The sequence below is a fragment of the Alligator sinensis genome, unplaced genomic scaffold (genome assembly GCF_000455745.1).
Source record: "Alligator sinensis unplaced genomic scaffold, ASM45574v1 scaffold663_1, whole genome shotgun sequence".
NCBI lineage: Eukaryota > Metazoa > Chordata > Crocodylia > Alligatoridae > Alligator > Alligator sinensis.
Genome location: NW_005842205.1, coordinates 950008 through 965118, shown reverse-complemented (window position 1 = coordinate 965118; position 15111 = coordinate 950008). Strand labels below are relative to the sequence as shown.

The following is a 15111-nucleotide window of genomic DNA, read 5'->3' as shown; positions in this document are numbered from 1 at the left end:
CCCCCAATTCCCCCCCCCCCGCCGCCAGAATTTCCTATGGGGAGCTGCTCTCCAGGCTGACTGGCAGCCATGTGCATATGGGCGTGTGCACACACATGACATCCCCTGCTGATCGCCCTCCTCCTGCTCCCCCAGCCCCTTGCAAGCTGAAACTCTGCCAGCCTGCAAGGGGAAACCCACTGTTTCCTGCGTTTTTTCTCCTTTAAAGGAGAAAATCCGGGTTTTTTGGCCTCAAAATGAGAAAATCCAGGTTTTACAGTGTTTTTCCATGGCAAACGGAAAACCCAGATCCCTGGTGAGAGCCAATAACTACACAAGCAGCATTAGGACTGTTGGAAAGGTCCAGCACACTTACACCTCTTTTTTCACTACTAAACCAATTTTAAGAACAAAGAGGAAAAAAGCAATGAGCTGATGACATTGTTCAGTCTCAGCACATTACAAAACTTAAATACTAGAGTGACTGGCAATGACACCAAAAACTTTTTATCTCAAAGTCAATTCCTACCTGAGCCAGCAGTGAGCAGAAGTTGTCACATTTTGACAGTTGTTCACAGTCACAAAAGAGAGTGGGTCCTCTCCTTTCATTTGTTATTAACATGGTGGCCTCAGTCCTCTACTTAATGCATGACTCCTTTAGCAATAATCGGCACCTTGATTTGGAAATCTGCCACCACAGAAGGAAGGTTCAGCTGAGCAGACTGACAGACATTCCTTCAATTTGCACCTGAGACATTGGCTGCAGGGAACCTTGTGCTCTTTCCAGGGCCAGGCCTTTTGCTCAAAAAAGAAGAGGTAGCCTGGCCCCTTTCACCAGTCCCGCAGTTCACACACACAGAATGTTACAACCTCAAAAGGATGGGAATAAAAATGTGCCTTTTTTCCATCCAGTCCTCACATTGCTCCCACTAGCAAGTCTGAAGCCAAACCCATTTTCTTTCCTACTGCAGGATTTTTGCTTGCCTGGAATTCAACATTTTCTCTCTGGCAAAGCCAGCCAACGCGTCAATGGATCTGTTTACCTTGCGTTAGACATAATCGGAACTAATGTCCCTGTTAGCACAGTTCTGGGAAAAGCTTTGCCAGTTACAATTTTTTCTGAAGTAGCTGGATGGCTGCCTATGCATATATTATTGCAGAGTCAAGCAATACTAGTGGCTGGAGTTTCCTTGTTTTGTTTTTATTTTGCATTTCTCAGTGGGTTGCACTGATTTCTTCCTCTATCCGTTAACCCATTTATTATCATTTTACATGTTAACATTTTTCCTGTCAACTACATAACATAAAGAACTTGGGATTTACAACTGTGTACTGTGTCTGAAAGCGTCCTGGTTCACCTCCTGTATCTTGCCATTGAAACAAAAAACATTCTGTTCCCTTTGGCTTTAGGATTATAAAACAATGACATGTGAAGCCTACAGGAACATAACCATTACACTGAGCTACAATTTAGGAGCACTGTTGAAGCACTTGATTTCATTCTGAATGCTGCAGTTCTGCCCATGGCCATCAGGAATACAATGTACACTGGCAGACAAACACAGTTAGAAAACTGTGTGTCTGTGCAGACACTGTGGATTTCAAGTTATGAACAGGGCTTCAGACCATGCTATTCTTTTGCCTCTTTCCTCCACTATGACTCATCCCAGCGCTGGGCTGTTTCTGGTCTCACTAACCTCAAACTTTTGCTGTGCATTTCAGGATCTGGTTCTTAGACCCAAGCCAAGAGACATCAAGCAATACAAACTCACTTCTTGTGCTAGAAGACACCACCATTCTCTGTGCAAGTCCAGCAGCAGGGATATCAAATCTCCTGTATATCACTTATATAATTATTGGGATGCACTCCTGTAAGTTCTGCTATCTGGGGTAACTTTGTATGTTGTAATAAAAGACAAGTGACCCATTCAAACATTGTAAGATGCCCTATTAGCTACCCTTATCATGTTTTAGCTACGAACTGGCAAAGGCTCCTTGATGTTGCAAGACTCCCCTGGCTTATCTGTTGGACACATGATGTTATGGAACAGATGCTTATTGTATGTGCTTTCCTGCGCAAAAGCCCTTGTGGATTTACTCTTAAATAACTTCCTTGAAGTTAGCCTAAAGGAACACGCTATGTTCAATATCTCGTAAGACATATAAATAGATGTTCCCATCAGTTTTGCAATCTTCTGATGTCTTTGAATTATTTGGGGGCGGGGGCTGGCAGCAGCTGCCTTCTCTGCTACTGCTACCATTACTGCAGGGATAGCAGCTCTTCATACTGCCATCATGGCTGTAGTCCTCTCTGTCACTGCCACCATGCAGCAATTGTTTAGGCTGGCCCTGCAGCAGAGGCAGCTTTCTCTGCTGCTGCCCCTATGAGAGTCTCCTGACAGAGCTGCTGCTCCCCCAGGACAGAAGGGCTCTGTGACAGATCCAGCAGTGAGCAGAGCTTCAGCTCTGCTTTCTTCAAGCTGTCACTCTACCTCTCTCCCCTAGGTGTGGGGAAAGAGAGCGAGGCACTATGGGATGTTGGGGGACCAAGAGAAACCCAGGTATGTTATGTGTGATGCTACAAAATGTCCTATAGAGAAGAAACTGGGACTTATTTGCAGTGGATCCACCATTTTGGTAACAGATCCACCATCTTTGTGGAGCTACATGTAGCCTGAACATATGCACGCTGGCTTTTTGTAGTGTGATATGAGCGTCTATCGCACTACAAATATAGTGCATGTCCAAGACATCAACATACCTCAAAATTGTACTGGAAACGTTACAGCTGTGTTCATATCAACAGTGACAGCTTGGCATCACCCTAGAGGTGTTTTGATGATCTAGTCTTACTTCTTGCATAGCACAGGCTGTAAAACCCCAGAAACTAGCTGTAATGAGCTCAGGCTTAGCTGGGGCAGTCCCAGGCCCCAGTTGGAAGTAGCCAGGGAATCAGCCTGAGTTATCGCTTCAGGGTAAGGATGCTACCCACACTGATCTGTGTAAGCACAGACCAGACAGCAATAGGCTGTCCCTCTGGCCTGCTTGGAACTCTGTAACCTGACTCCATGCTCTGAATCTCTGACTTGGACCCTTGCTCCTATTCCTATCTTGGACCTCCTGGCCTGGATAAACTGGGTGTCTTGTCTGCAGCCTTGCCTGGACTCTTGGCTTGATATCCTGAACTAGAACTGATGCCTGGCTTTGACCTGTTTCCACTCCAGTAAAACTCTGACCTAGCATGACCCACTCAGACTGACCAGCTATGCCCTACAGTAACTCCTGCATCAAGCACATAGGGAGTGGGGAGTGGGGGGGAAACACTTTAGTTAGAGCACCTCTGAGAGCTGCTCTAACTAAAGCGCCTGGAGTGTCTTGTGTATCAACGTCCGAGCTTTAAAGTGCCCCCACCTCCATTTTGAAGTGTGGGGACATGATACATGAGACACTAGAAGCTGCTAGAGCATGGTAAGTACTACGCTCCAGCATATTCAATTAATTGAGTCTGCTCCAATACGCTGTAATTACAGCACATCGGAGCAGTCTCATTGCTCATGTATAGGAGCCCATAATATCTGTTCTGGACCAGATCTGGAGCTGGTCTGCTGGAGACATTTTGTATTGTTATATTGAAATACTGTGATAGTGTCACATGGCTCTCTGATATCAATTTGGCATAACATTGGAACATGTGCATAGATCCACCTCTATTCAACAAGGTACTTAAGTACATGCTCAACTTTATGTCAGTTGAACTTAAGGACGTGCCTAAATGCTTTCCTAAGTAGGGGTGGATTCCTGAATGATCTGGGCTGGATATGGATTCTCTCTTTTGTGGGCTATTTCCTGAGTTTGATTTTTTTTTTCCATTCTGAAATTGAGTAAGAAAAAAAAAGTGAAGCTCTTCATAAACAGCTGTTCTGATAAAATACTTATTCCAATTGAAAGTTTAGTTCAGAGTTTGCAATTATAAACAATTTATAATAATATGAAGTGAAATACCGAAGTGTTCCATTCTGAAAAGATTGAAACAGTTTCTTTTGACATGATCAAAACAGTTTATGTTGAGGTTTTTTTTAATGAAAAGTGGTCAGAGTTGACATGGTGCCACAAGGGTTTTGCTTTTGACAGATAAACATTTTCCAATTAAAATTCGTATTTCCTTGGAAAATTTTCATCCAGTTCTATTGGAACCTCAGTCTGTTAATTCACGTGAAGACGTAAACTTGATGGTGTTATAAGGCAGTGAGAATGGGGATGAGGTTAAATTTGTGCAAACACTTGAAGGGAGAAAAGAATGTGGGAAGAAGATGCCAATATTGTGATGAGAAGAGTCTAAGAGGCCTCACGGGGGGAGGGCAGCAGGGCAGGGAGCCCCAAGTGCCAGGGCTCAGGCACTGCAAGGGTAGGGGACTGCAGGCACTGGCCCTGGTCCCATAGCTATAGCAGAAGGGGACCCCCTCTGGCAGGCCTGAGAGGGGCAGGGAGCTGTAGGTCAGAAGTGAGAGGCACCAGCAGGGCTGGGGACAGTTCAGGGGTTGGGGCTTGGGAGTGAGGGGTAACAGCATGGGCAGCGAGAGAAAAAAAAATTGCGAGGGGTGCTGAGCACACACAAACATGCGCACACACCCCCCTCCGCAGGAATGTCTGTGGGAAAAGGGGTGGGGAGAGGGCTGCTGGGGGCCAGAGGGAGAGAGCAGGGCTGGGACCGGGCAGGGATTGGGAGGGAGTGGAACAGAGCCGGGCCCAGGATTGGGATCAGGCCTGAGGCCCGCTGCACCAGTGCAGCTGCTCCTTCCCCCATGCCCAGGGTCATTGCCCAGCACCAGCAGCCCCTGTGAATCCACTGCCCCCCAGCCCCACTCTGGCACCAGCTGCCTCCCCATACCAGCCCCAGCCCTGCACCACCCGGGGGGGGTCCAGAGCCAGGGGCCAGGGTGGGGCCAGCCGTGGCTGCACCAGAGGGGACAGAGCCCCCAGGACCCCCATGACCACTCCACCTTGCTCTGAGTCATCTCTGGGAAGAGCCCAGTGCAGCCCGGTGACTCCTTTCAAAGGCGGCAGCGAGGCACAGAGGCAGGGAGCAGCAAGAGCCCAGCTCACAGCTGCAGTCTGCCCTTGCCCCATGCAAAGACTGGGGGGCCATGTGCCACGCCCCCTTGGCTCCCTGGCACCGCACCTCTGGAGGAGCCGCCATGATCTGATTGTCCCGCCGCCATGCTCTGATTGTCCCATGACCTGGCCTGGCCAGGGCCCCATTCACCATGAACGAGGCCCCAGCCAGGCTGGGTCATGGGACAATCCCCACAGTGCAGCAGGGAGCGGGGCAGGGTGACTGATTCGTCTCTGCCCTTACCCCACTCCCTCCTGCACTGTGGGGATATTGATATGCCCATCCCCCTCTTCCCCCCGCAAGCCCAGGCAGTCATAAAGAAAGCAGATAGAAAGAAACTTACCTGCCTGCTGGGCGGGCTGTGATCCTGGCTGCACAGGGTATCTGAGTGTGTGCACTGCACCCCCCTGCTCCAGCAGCCTGTGGCTGGGCTACCCTACGGCTATACCTGCTGCCCTGTGTTTGGTGGGGGCTGAGCCCCGTTAGCCCCATGCTTCTGCTGCCTGTAATGGGCAGGGCCAGGGCACTGGCATATCAGGGCAGCTCAGCACCACAAAGCAGTGAGGGGAACAGCCACAGCTGGACCCATGTCCTGGTGATCAAAGCGGGCAGGGAAAGCCCATGATAAAAAAACCAAAATCAAATGCCAAAATATATAGGTACTTAGAATTTATTTTGTTATAATGATTTTGGCACTGGTAGGCTTCTAAATTGCTTTAAAATTGCAAATATACAAAAAAAATTGTGTTCAACTGATACCTATATATATAGTGATGTTTCATTTAAATTGCCAAAAAAAAGCAGATTTGGAGGTTTTTAATCAGAGAATTTTCGATTTCTTTATCTGAGGTTCTGGGATTTTTAAACAGAGAAAACCAGGATCTCTGTATACAATAAGGATTTAGAGATTGGAACTTGGAAGGCAGGACAGGATGGCACCTTAGAGACTAACCAGTTAGTCTCTAACATACATGTGGTGACACCTGCTCCAATGTGTTGTAATTAGAATGCATTGGAGCAGACTTGAATCACTCCAACAGCCTCGGCATCACATGTTTTCAGCATACTCGTGCTTCAAAATGGCAGCGAGGGCACTTTAGCTACAGTTCATTTGATGAGCGCCTCCACTGTCATTTTCAAGTGCAGGATGCTAAATACATAAGGTGCTGTGGGCACTTTCACTAGAGCGAGTCCCAAGAGCCACCCTAATTAAAGCACACCCCGGAGCACATGTAAAGACACCCTAAGGTGTTATCTGTCTTGCTTTGTTTTCTGCCTGGCTTCAAACTAACATGGCCAACAACCTGAGACTGGAAAGTGAGCGGGTTACAAGGCAGGAGAGATTAGGAAGTTGGGTGCATTTTAGCAGAGGAGGGATACCAGGATGTAGGCGGGAAGGTACCTTTAGTTTTTTTCACTAATTGCCCATTTTTGTATTACCCTGCTAGGATTTAAATTAAGTCTGGCTCTTCTACATCACTTTAAGTTTCAGAAGAGACCTGAGAAGAGGAGGGAGGAAGATGAGCATACATACTATACCGAGGGAAAAAAAGCATTTTTCTTTCTTAGCTTCATCACTATTCCCCTTGCTATACAGTAATATCAGATGTGGAGACTAAGCATTAGGGCATTTCCTAATGCTTGTGCTCTTTCTGCACACCAGTTGTAACAGATTTGGAAGCATTTTCACTAGGCACTTTCTGCTCTGTGCCAGCATCAGAGAAGGCTCTTTGTCCATGACCCCCAGAAATAGGAAATCCAACCAACCTCACGCTTTACTGAAATGGTTACTGAAACCCCAGTGTGTTCAGATTAGACTATTCTGCTGCGGCTACAAGCGAGCTACCCCCAGCCAAACCTGTCTTTAGAAGCAAAAGAACAGAAAAGGTGGAAGGAGATATCATTATAGATTTTCCCTCAGATGTATGTCTCTAAGTATGCTTTCGTTCTGAGGTAGTGATTAACAGTTCAAAACTTCAGTAAGCTGTGGATGGCTGAAATGGTACAGTCCAATTCTGCCTTTGTGGCCATATAACTGTGTGAAAGTCACTGGGCCAAATTCAGCTGTGGTGCAACTGCACTGATGTATTTAGAGTTGCACCTGTTTATGTCGCACCTGAATTCAATGGAGTTGTGAGTCTACAGAGAGCAGTATTTGGCTCTCCCGGGTGACTGGTGGAAAGCAGTGCTAGTGGTTCTTCTGCATTAGCCCTGAAAGGTCCTGATCACTCTGCCCCACTCTAGCAAAGCGCTTGAGATAAGAATGTGAGTCATTCTATTAAAGTCAAGGATACAAATCACATTTGTAACCTGGAGAATGTGCTGAAGTGCTTGGCAGGATCAAACCCACTTCTAGCAGCCACCAAGGGTGGGGCTTTAAAGTGAATTTCTTCCTCTGCAGTCTAGCACACTTGTTTCCTGTACCTTTCAGCCAGGTCTGCTACGGTAAAGCCTGCAGCTCTTGGAAAGAATGGACTTGAACTTAGCCACTGTCTTCACTGTTCTTGCAATTGTAGTTATTCAGACATCTGAGGGTAAGTCAGATTGTACATTAGCAATTTGCTGCAGTTATGTTAAGTTTCTTAATCAGAAAGTGAAGTGTCTCTGTTCAGAAACGAAACTGTTTAAAACTTCAGGACTCTGGGAGTGATCCAAGGTGATAGCTCTGTTCTCTGTACCATAAGCTGGGAAAATGTTAGGGGTGACAGCCTGATAAAGGCAACAGCATCACTCCTATTTATTTCCTTGGGACCAGGATTTCAGCTCTTCACCTTTTCTGAAACAAAAGGCAGTTGGACTTTGTGATGCCACAGTGTAGCTTCAACAAGGAAGTGACAGGTCCTTAGAAAAGTTAATTACAGTGAAGTATTTGTCACCGTAAACTTTGCTAAGAACTTTGCAGTTGTAGCGCTGCAACCTAGCACTAGCATTGCAGACCTTTGAAGTGAATGATGTGCTGAAGCCCCTGGCTAAGATTTCATCACCAGTCTCTTTGGGGTGTCGCTACCTTGGCTGCAGTTCACTCCTTGAGCTTTTTGTCACCTACTGGATCTCTAGGACTTCCCATATAATTGGGGAGCAATTTTTTGTTGTCCGTTTGATTGACTAAGTTGTACCAGAAGGAAGTTTTTATCTCTGTTCTATGAGACACTTCAGGAAGGCAAAGTTACTCACAGGCAGAAAGCTAGGTCTGCCGGATCCCTTGCTTATAGACTTAATCATCACTGTGTGTAACAGGTGCCACATTTCTGGAAGATTTTATAGCTATAATGTAGCAAAGTCTGTTTTTCATCTTCTCGCACTTTAACCAACAGATTAAGCTGTTGTGACTTGCAGCCTATTTACATACATAGAGTGTTGCTGGGGGATAGTGCTCATCCTGTGGATTTTTATATTTTTCTTATAATTTTCTATTGGGAAGTCATCTCCCTCTGTCCTTGGGGAGGTTAATCAGATCTTTCCCAAGGTCAGGACATTGAAGAGCCTGATTCAGTGAGAAGTTACACTCCCAGCCCCTGGTGTCTTTGGTGAGACGAGAGGTTGCACAGCCCCTTGCAGAAGCTGATTATAAATAGTTTTAAATCTGCCTTAAAACTCTGCCTGTTAAAATGGCTTCTGTGCCTGCTGGACTGGAAGGTTGTGTGAACTCTGTTCCACCTGATTTCATCACTGGGCAGTCTGCAGAAGCTTGCACAACAGGTGCAAAGTGTTAAAGCAGGGGTACAGTGACTTCTCCTAAGATGTGTCCTTCTATTCTCTGGCTGTCAAATAGGCCAGGATATCTACATCACTTATTTTTCTTATGCAAACATACTCTGCCTTTAATAACAGTAATTGAACAATAGACAGGCCAGTTAAATCCCGATTTGTGTAAAGTTTGCCCCTTCTCCCGTCCCTCATCTTCTCCTCTCAGGGCATGTTCCCACATATAGGGGCATGTGGTTGTCACAGCAAAACCGCTGCTTTTTTGTTGCTGTGCACACCCCTGCATGTGGAGTTGGTGCAGGACAAATTGTCTCAGGTGGAGTAGAGGAGGCTGGGACTAGCACCAGTGCTGGCCCCAGCAGCCTTACCTAGGATTGTGGGGGTCTTCCAAGGCAGCAGTGGCAGAAATCCAGCTGCTCAGAGCTTGACTGGCAGCCAGAGCATGGCTGTGGCTGGCCAGGCTCCGTTTCTGGCTGCACACGCTGCTGCCGCATGTGCCACACTACTTGTTTTAGCAGCAGGGGTTTTTTTGGCATCAGGATCTCCCAGTATCAAAAAACCCTTGCTGCACTGCAAATTAGTGTGGGTGCACATGCACTGCATGCGATTTGCGGTGCCTCAAACAGATTTGAGGCATTGCAGACTACATGTACGCACTCATTGGGGTATGCCCTCATTCTCTATCCCAGGGGTGGGCAAAATGCGGCCTGTGGGCTGGATGTGGCCCTCCTGGCCATTCTATCCAGCCTGCAGGGACCCTAAAAAATTTAGAAAATAAATATTTATCTACCCCTGCTACCTGTCATGCGGCCCTCAACGGCTTGCCAAAACTCAGTTAGTGGCCCTCTGCCCGAAATAATTGCCTGCCCCTGCTCTATCCACTCTGCTCCAGTTTGGAACTAGAGAAAACACAAGGACTTGTAAAGTCATTGAGCCAAATTGTGCTCTCTTCTACACTTTTACTTTAGCCAAGTGGTTCAGATATAACAATCAAATCTGGCCCTCAAAGGTTCTCATCTGTGTGAGTTTTTTCCCTTGCTTGTTTTCAATAGATTTGGTCTGGGTTCAACAGGATATAGGGGCGCCCTCTGGTGACTAAAATAATACCTGTGAATTCGTATGAAGTAGAACAGTGGGGCACCTGTCTAATCTAATACAGGCAATAAAATAATCAGTAAAACTTTGCAAGATTAACACCTGTTGTCTGGGAAAATCAGTGCAGGAGAAATTAGATGAACTTCCATGGATTTACGTGGATTTACAAGTTAACCCAAGCGGCACCTGGTGGTGCAATAGTTAGAAAGCAAGGAAAATTACGTTTTTGGGCATAAGTCAGATCCACGTTACAAATTTAAAATGATAAAAATAGCTCTCATGGAAGAAATTCAGGAGCTAAAAATAAAATAGGTGTTTTAAATTACCATGATAAAAAAAATCTAAAACGATAAAATCAGCTGATAACGTAGACACAGACGATATTTAGCTAGCTTAATGGTGGTTTTTGTCATGTGGACACAGGAAAAGTGTAACGTGGAAACAGGAGAGGTGTCATGTGGACAAGTGCCCCCAGTTCTCAACCTTCTTTGTACCAGGACCCATTAGTAAATGTTGATGGCCAGTCCCAACCCAGTGCCCCTCACTCCTGGCCCGCTGCCCCCCACCAGTGCGTGGAGCAGGGGATCAGTGCATATGGGGTGGGGTGGCCCCAAGCAGCCCCTTGCAGGCTGGAACTCTGCCAGCCTGCAAGGGAAAGGCCACATTTTCCCATGTATTTCTTCTTTAAACAAAAACTGATTTTTAAAGTTGGCTTATGAACCTTTCGTATATTCTTGCAACCCACTTTTGAGTCATCACCCATGGGTTGAGAAATGCTGAAGTAGAATTACTGTAGCCACAATGGTCCAGGGAACATAAGAGAAACAAGGTTAATATTTTTATTGGACTAATTACACAATTGGAAGAGATATTAGACAAGCTTTTGGGTAAAAAAAATTATTTTCCAGGGCAAATATGAGGATGGTGAATTTTGAGCTTGTCTAACAGCTCTTCTGGCTATATAGCTCATTCGATAAAAAAATTATTACCCAACAAATCCTGGTCCTCACAGTGCTCCTGAATGCTGCTTTGCAGCAACAAGTCTTCAAAGAAAATATGAGGCTGTGTCTAGAAATCACGAGATTAACTAAAAAAATAATGAGGTTTAAAATGTATGTTAGGTGGTTTTTAATTTGCCTTCCCTGGCAGTGTTTCTCAAGCTTTTAGAGTATGTATCTGGGTCACATTTTAAAGTTCTTCTCTGTGCTTATGAAGGCAAGAAATTTACTTTAAAAATTAAAACTGAAATTCTCATGGAATTACAGGGCAATGGGGATTTGCAAAAATAACTCTAAACAGTGATAGGGTTGTGAGTTGGCAACACTGTAAGTAGAAGACAAAATTGTGCAGCCTTGTGCATAAGGGGTCTTCACTGAATTTTGAAGTAGTGGATCTGAGTTTGAGTTGTTACCTTTCAGGTTGGGTGCATGGAGGTTGCCTTTTGGGGTTCCAGGGTAGCTGTACTGGCACCGCTAGAGGCAAGGAAATTTGGGGCATTATTGCCTGATCAGCATTAACAAATGAGTAGTAAGTGGAAAGCGTTAACTGAAGTGAATTCTAACACATGCCAGTAAAAAAAAGTATAAAAAGAGAACTAAAACCCCCCAAATATTGACAATTAGAAAGGTTTAAAAATACATGATAAGGGCTCCAGGCAAACTGCCAGTCATTGAGCAATGGAAGTGAATTGTACAATTATACAAATACTGTACCAGTAAGTGTAAACTGGCAATGTGGGGAGGGGCAAGGGAGCGCAATGTATTTAAAAGAATTGAAAATGTCTTACTGTCATCCTTATTGGCATATCGTGCCCTTCCCTTTCAGGCTTGTATGTTCTTACGGTAGGGCCAAGACCTTCAAACACTTAAACAGTCATGTAAATCAAAGATGCAAGTAGGTCATATGAGCACATGACTGCTGGGAGGCCTCATTGCCCCACTGTAAGTCCCAGGAAGTTCCAAGTACAGCGAAAGTACCCTCACAGCTTGTCTTCACTACAGCACTTTGCATGAGTTGCTCAAGCCTAGCTCTGTATCGCAACAGAGTTCCTCTGCCAAGAACTGCAAAACAAGCTGCTTCAAACAAAAGAGATCCACACCCACAATGCCTTTGTATGTAGTTACTGTCAGGGTCCGACATAGTTTGTACTCCTGTTGAAAGCCATTTCACATCCCAGTAAGTTCATTGTGTACTAATGTTCATGTGACTCCATCTGGGCTATATACTACTTGGCAATCATACAGCTGCCTCCTCAGACCACTTCACACCCTGCCAGCCTGACTGGATATTTATCTGTGTCTCCTCTATTGCTATAGGATCCTGGTGAATAGATATCACCTCTTTATTTAAACTTTGTTTCGCCTGGTTGCATGTATGTGCTCCTGGAGTCAATATAAATAGAATTTTTCTCTAGTCCTGTGCTTTGTGGTGCATCAACCTGGAACGGGCAGGGACTCTGGATCTCTTCACACTCAAGGAGAGGTGAAAGTTTAGAAAGGCTTGGCCTGGACACTGAAATATTAACATTTTTTTAGCTTGTACTTAAGGGTCGGTTGAACAGTGTAACATGGAAACAAACATAGGAACAAAGGACATGACAATGACCTGTAAAAAAACAAGGACAAAAGCCAGATCATTGGTAGTGCACAAGCCACCGTTCAGTCCGTATTGCAAGGAGTTGGACTGGATTTGGACCTGAGGAAGGTGAGGGACCTCAACAGTGCCATGGAGGTGAATGGGTGACCTCAATATGTTGATTGTGGGGCACTGCCATTTTAGGTGGCTCTAAGCTACAACACTGGCCAAGTTCTTACTTCAGTTCTTCATGTGACTCACACCCCCACCTTTCACATGTTCAAAGGGGTGAGCACGTGCAATAACCTGCCTGCCAGTCACAGGCCTCTCCACCTATTCTGTCTTCTGGTTCTCTCCTCTGTCTTTGCTACTGAGTCACCTTCCCACACTGTACACTCACTCTTCCTGATGCTGTTCCACAATAATAGAGTAGCTTACTTTGCTAGAGCTAGCCCACTAACCAACTCCTACCCTCCTTCCCAGCTCCTCCTGTCATTCTCCCCGCCAACTGCGGTTAATGGGAGCCACACCCTCTAACCTAGTGTAAACTGTGCTTCTCAGTCAAGCCAGAAAATTAATCAGTAAGTCAATTCCATTGAGGAAATTCATTTGCTGCCCAGCACTTGTAACAGGACACCAACCCTGCTAACCCCCAGAATGCCAAATGCTCATTGCAACGCTGCACTTCACAGCAGGTTCTCAGAAAATTTTAGATAATGAAGATACTCTAGGGCAGTGCTTCTCAAAGTGGTGGTCCGCGGACTGGTGCCGGTCTGCGAGCCGCTGGTTGCCAGTCCACAGCGAGTTGCCAGGAAAGAAAGAAATATATTTTCAGAAGCATAACATTGATATGTCGTAGCGCCACAATTTGTACGTTCCAACACTGCAGGTGACGTCACATCGTGCGAGATGAGGAAAGAGAAAGAAACAGCTGGTTGCGCATTTGTGTAGCGCTGTTACATGCAGTTGCTGCCACGGGCTGAACTGGGCACTGGTCCCTGGCCCACTGGAAAAAAAAATTACCGGTCTGCCACATCAGATAGTTTGCGAAGCGCTGCTCTAGGGCCTAGGCAGGCTTCCACATTGCAAAGCCAAGGCTGCTTCCTCCCTTGTTTTGCAATAGCAAGCTATTTATGCCCTTCCAGCCACACAGAGCATCAGGAGGCATGTTTCTGTGTAACATGAATGCATATCTTGGTGGTTTTCCCTTAGCTTTTGTAAATAGGTTGTAATGATTGCAGATCTCTGCCATGTGAGGCCACCTTGCTGAAACGTGACTGCAGTGACTAACTTGGTCCTCCCATCTACCCACACCAAACAGGCTTGTTTGTCTGTAGCAAACTGGAGGGGTAAATTTTTAGAAGGGCGGTGAAGCAGGTAAGGAGCATCTTGCTGTGATGTGCTGGCTTCTCACAGGGCTCCAGGAAAGCGCTCTGAGGTTCTGCAGCCACTGGTGGCTATCCCAGATTCACAGCACAAACCTCTTGCCCCCACTGATGGCCAGGAATGTGTCTCCACAGGTACTTGTAACATGTTCAATATCTTTGCAGTGCCATGTGTGTTATTGCTCTGCTTCTAAAGCAGAACTTAAAAATAATGACTTTCAAGCTGAATCATTCATTACAAGCATAAAAAAGCGTGGTTGGTATGAGAGTAACAGAGTCTTCTGAAGAGGTAGGATATGCAAGAAGAGGTCCGTTAGGAAGGGAGAAAGGTATGCAGGTAGAGATAAGGCTTCTGGGTTTCACTTCTCTGACTTCCTTGAGTCAGTCTATCAGGTTCCAAGCAGAAGCTTAAGGGAGATTTATTTTTTGTATATGTGGTTGAAGGGCTCTTTGCTTCCCTATAAATCAAGAGCTCTGTGTGGGGAGGAACTGCAAGGAGATTCTTCAGTAGGTTTCCAGGGGAATGGCTGAATGACTTAGATCAGTTGGGGGGAGGGGGAATATTTTGGCAGGTTTGCCAGAAACTAGCACACCCAACCCCCTTGCCAGGTGCCACTCTGTGCTCTCTGACCAAGTTTCTGCTCTGCTTTCTGTTTCCTGCCCTGTGCTCCCTGCCTGATCTGATGCTCTGCTTTCTGCTCCATGCCCTATCTGACACTGTGCTGCCTGTCCCCTCCAATCTACCATATGCTACACAGAGGTTGCCACAGGTTGACCACCCCTGACTTAGATCTTCATAAATAAAGGGCGCATCTACACATACATTTAAGCATGACTAAATTTACTGTGCATTAAACTAATGCACAGTAAGTGATTTTTGGCAGGCATCTATACATGGCACTAAATCTAGTGCCAAGTCCCTTCAGCCCTGCCATGTACCTCTGTGGCTGCTGGGGGGAGCTCCAGCCTCCAGCCACATGGCTGCCAACACTTGGCAGCTATGTTGAAGCCAGAGCCAGCTGCCAGCACTTGGCAGCCATCTTGGAAAAACAGCCCCGCCCTCTGATTCCTGGCCAGCCCCTTCCCTGCCCAGGAGGTGTACCCAGAGCAGGGGCAGCACATGGCAGCTCTGTCCTTGCCCATCCTGCCTCCCTATGCCATGGCTGCTCCAGCCTGTGCCCCTGCCTCTGCCAGTGACGACCAGTGCCCTGCGCTCCTGCCATGGTGCTGGCTCTGCTAGCCCCAGCAGGCACCCCCCAA

General features: G+C 46.3%; 1 protein-coding gene across 1 annotated transcript in view; it reads left to right on the top strand.

Moving 5' to 3' along the window:
* Positions 1-7492: 7492 nt before the first annotated feature.
* Positions 7493-15111, top strand: part of CCL28 (C-C motif chemokine ligand 28) — a 16618-nt gene continuing 8999 nt past the window's right edge. Inside the window, exon 1 of the mRNA XM_006026712.3 lies at positions 7493-7626. Within this exon, the coding sequence (XP_006026774.1) occupies positions 7563-7626 (64 nt within the window). The 5' untranslated portion in view covers positions 7493-7562. The remainder of the gene's footprint in view (positions 7627-15111) is intronic.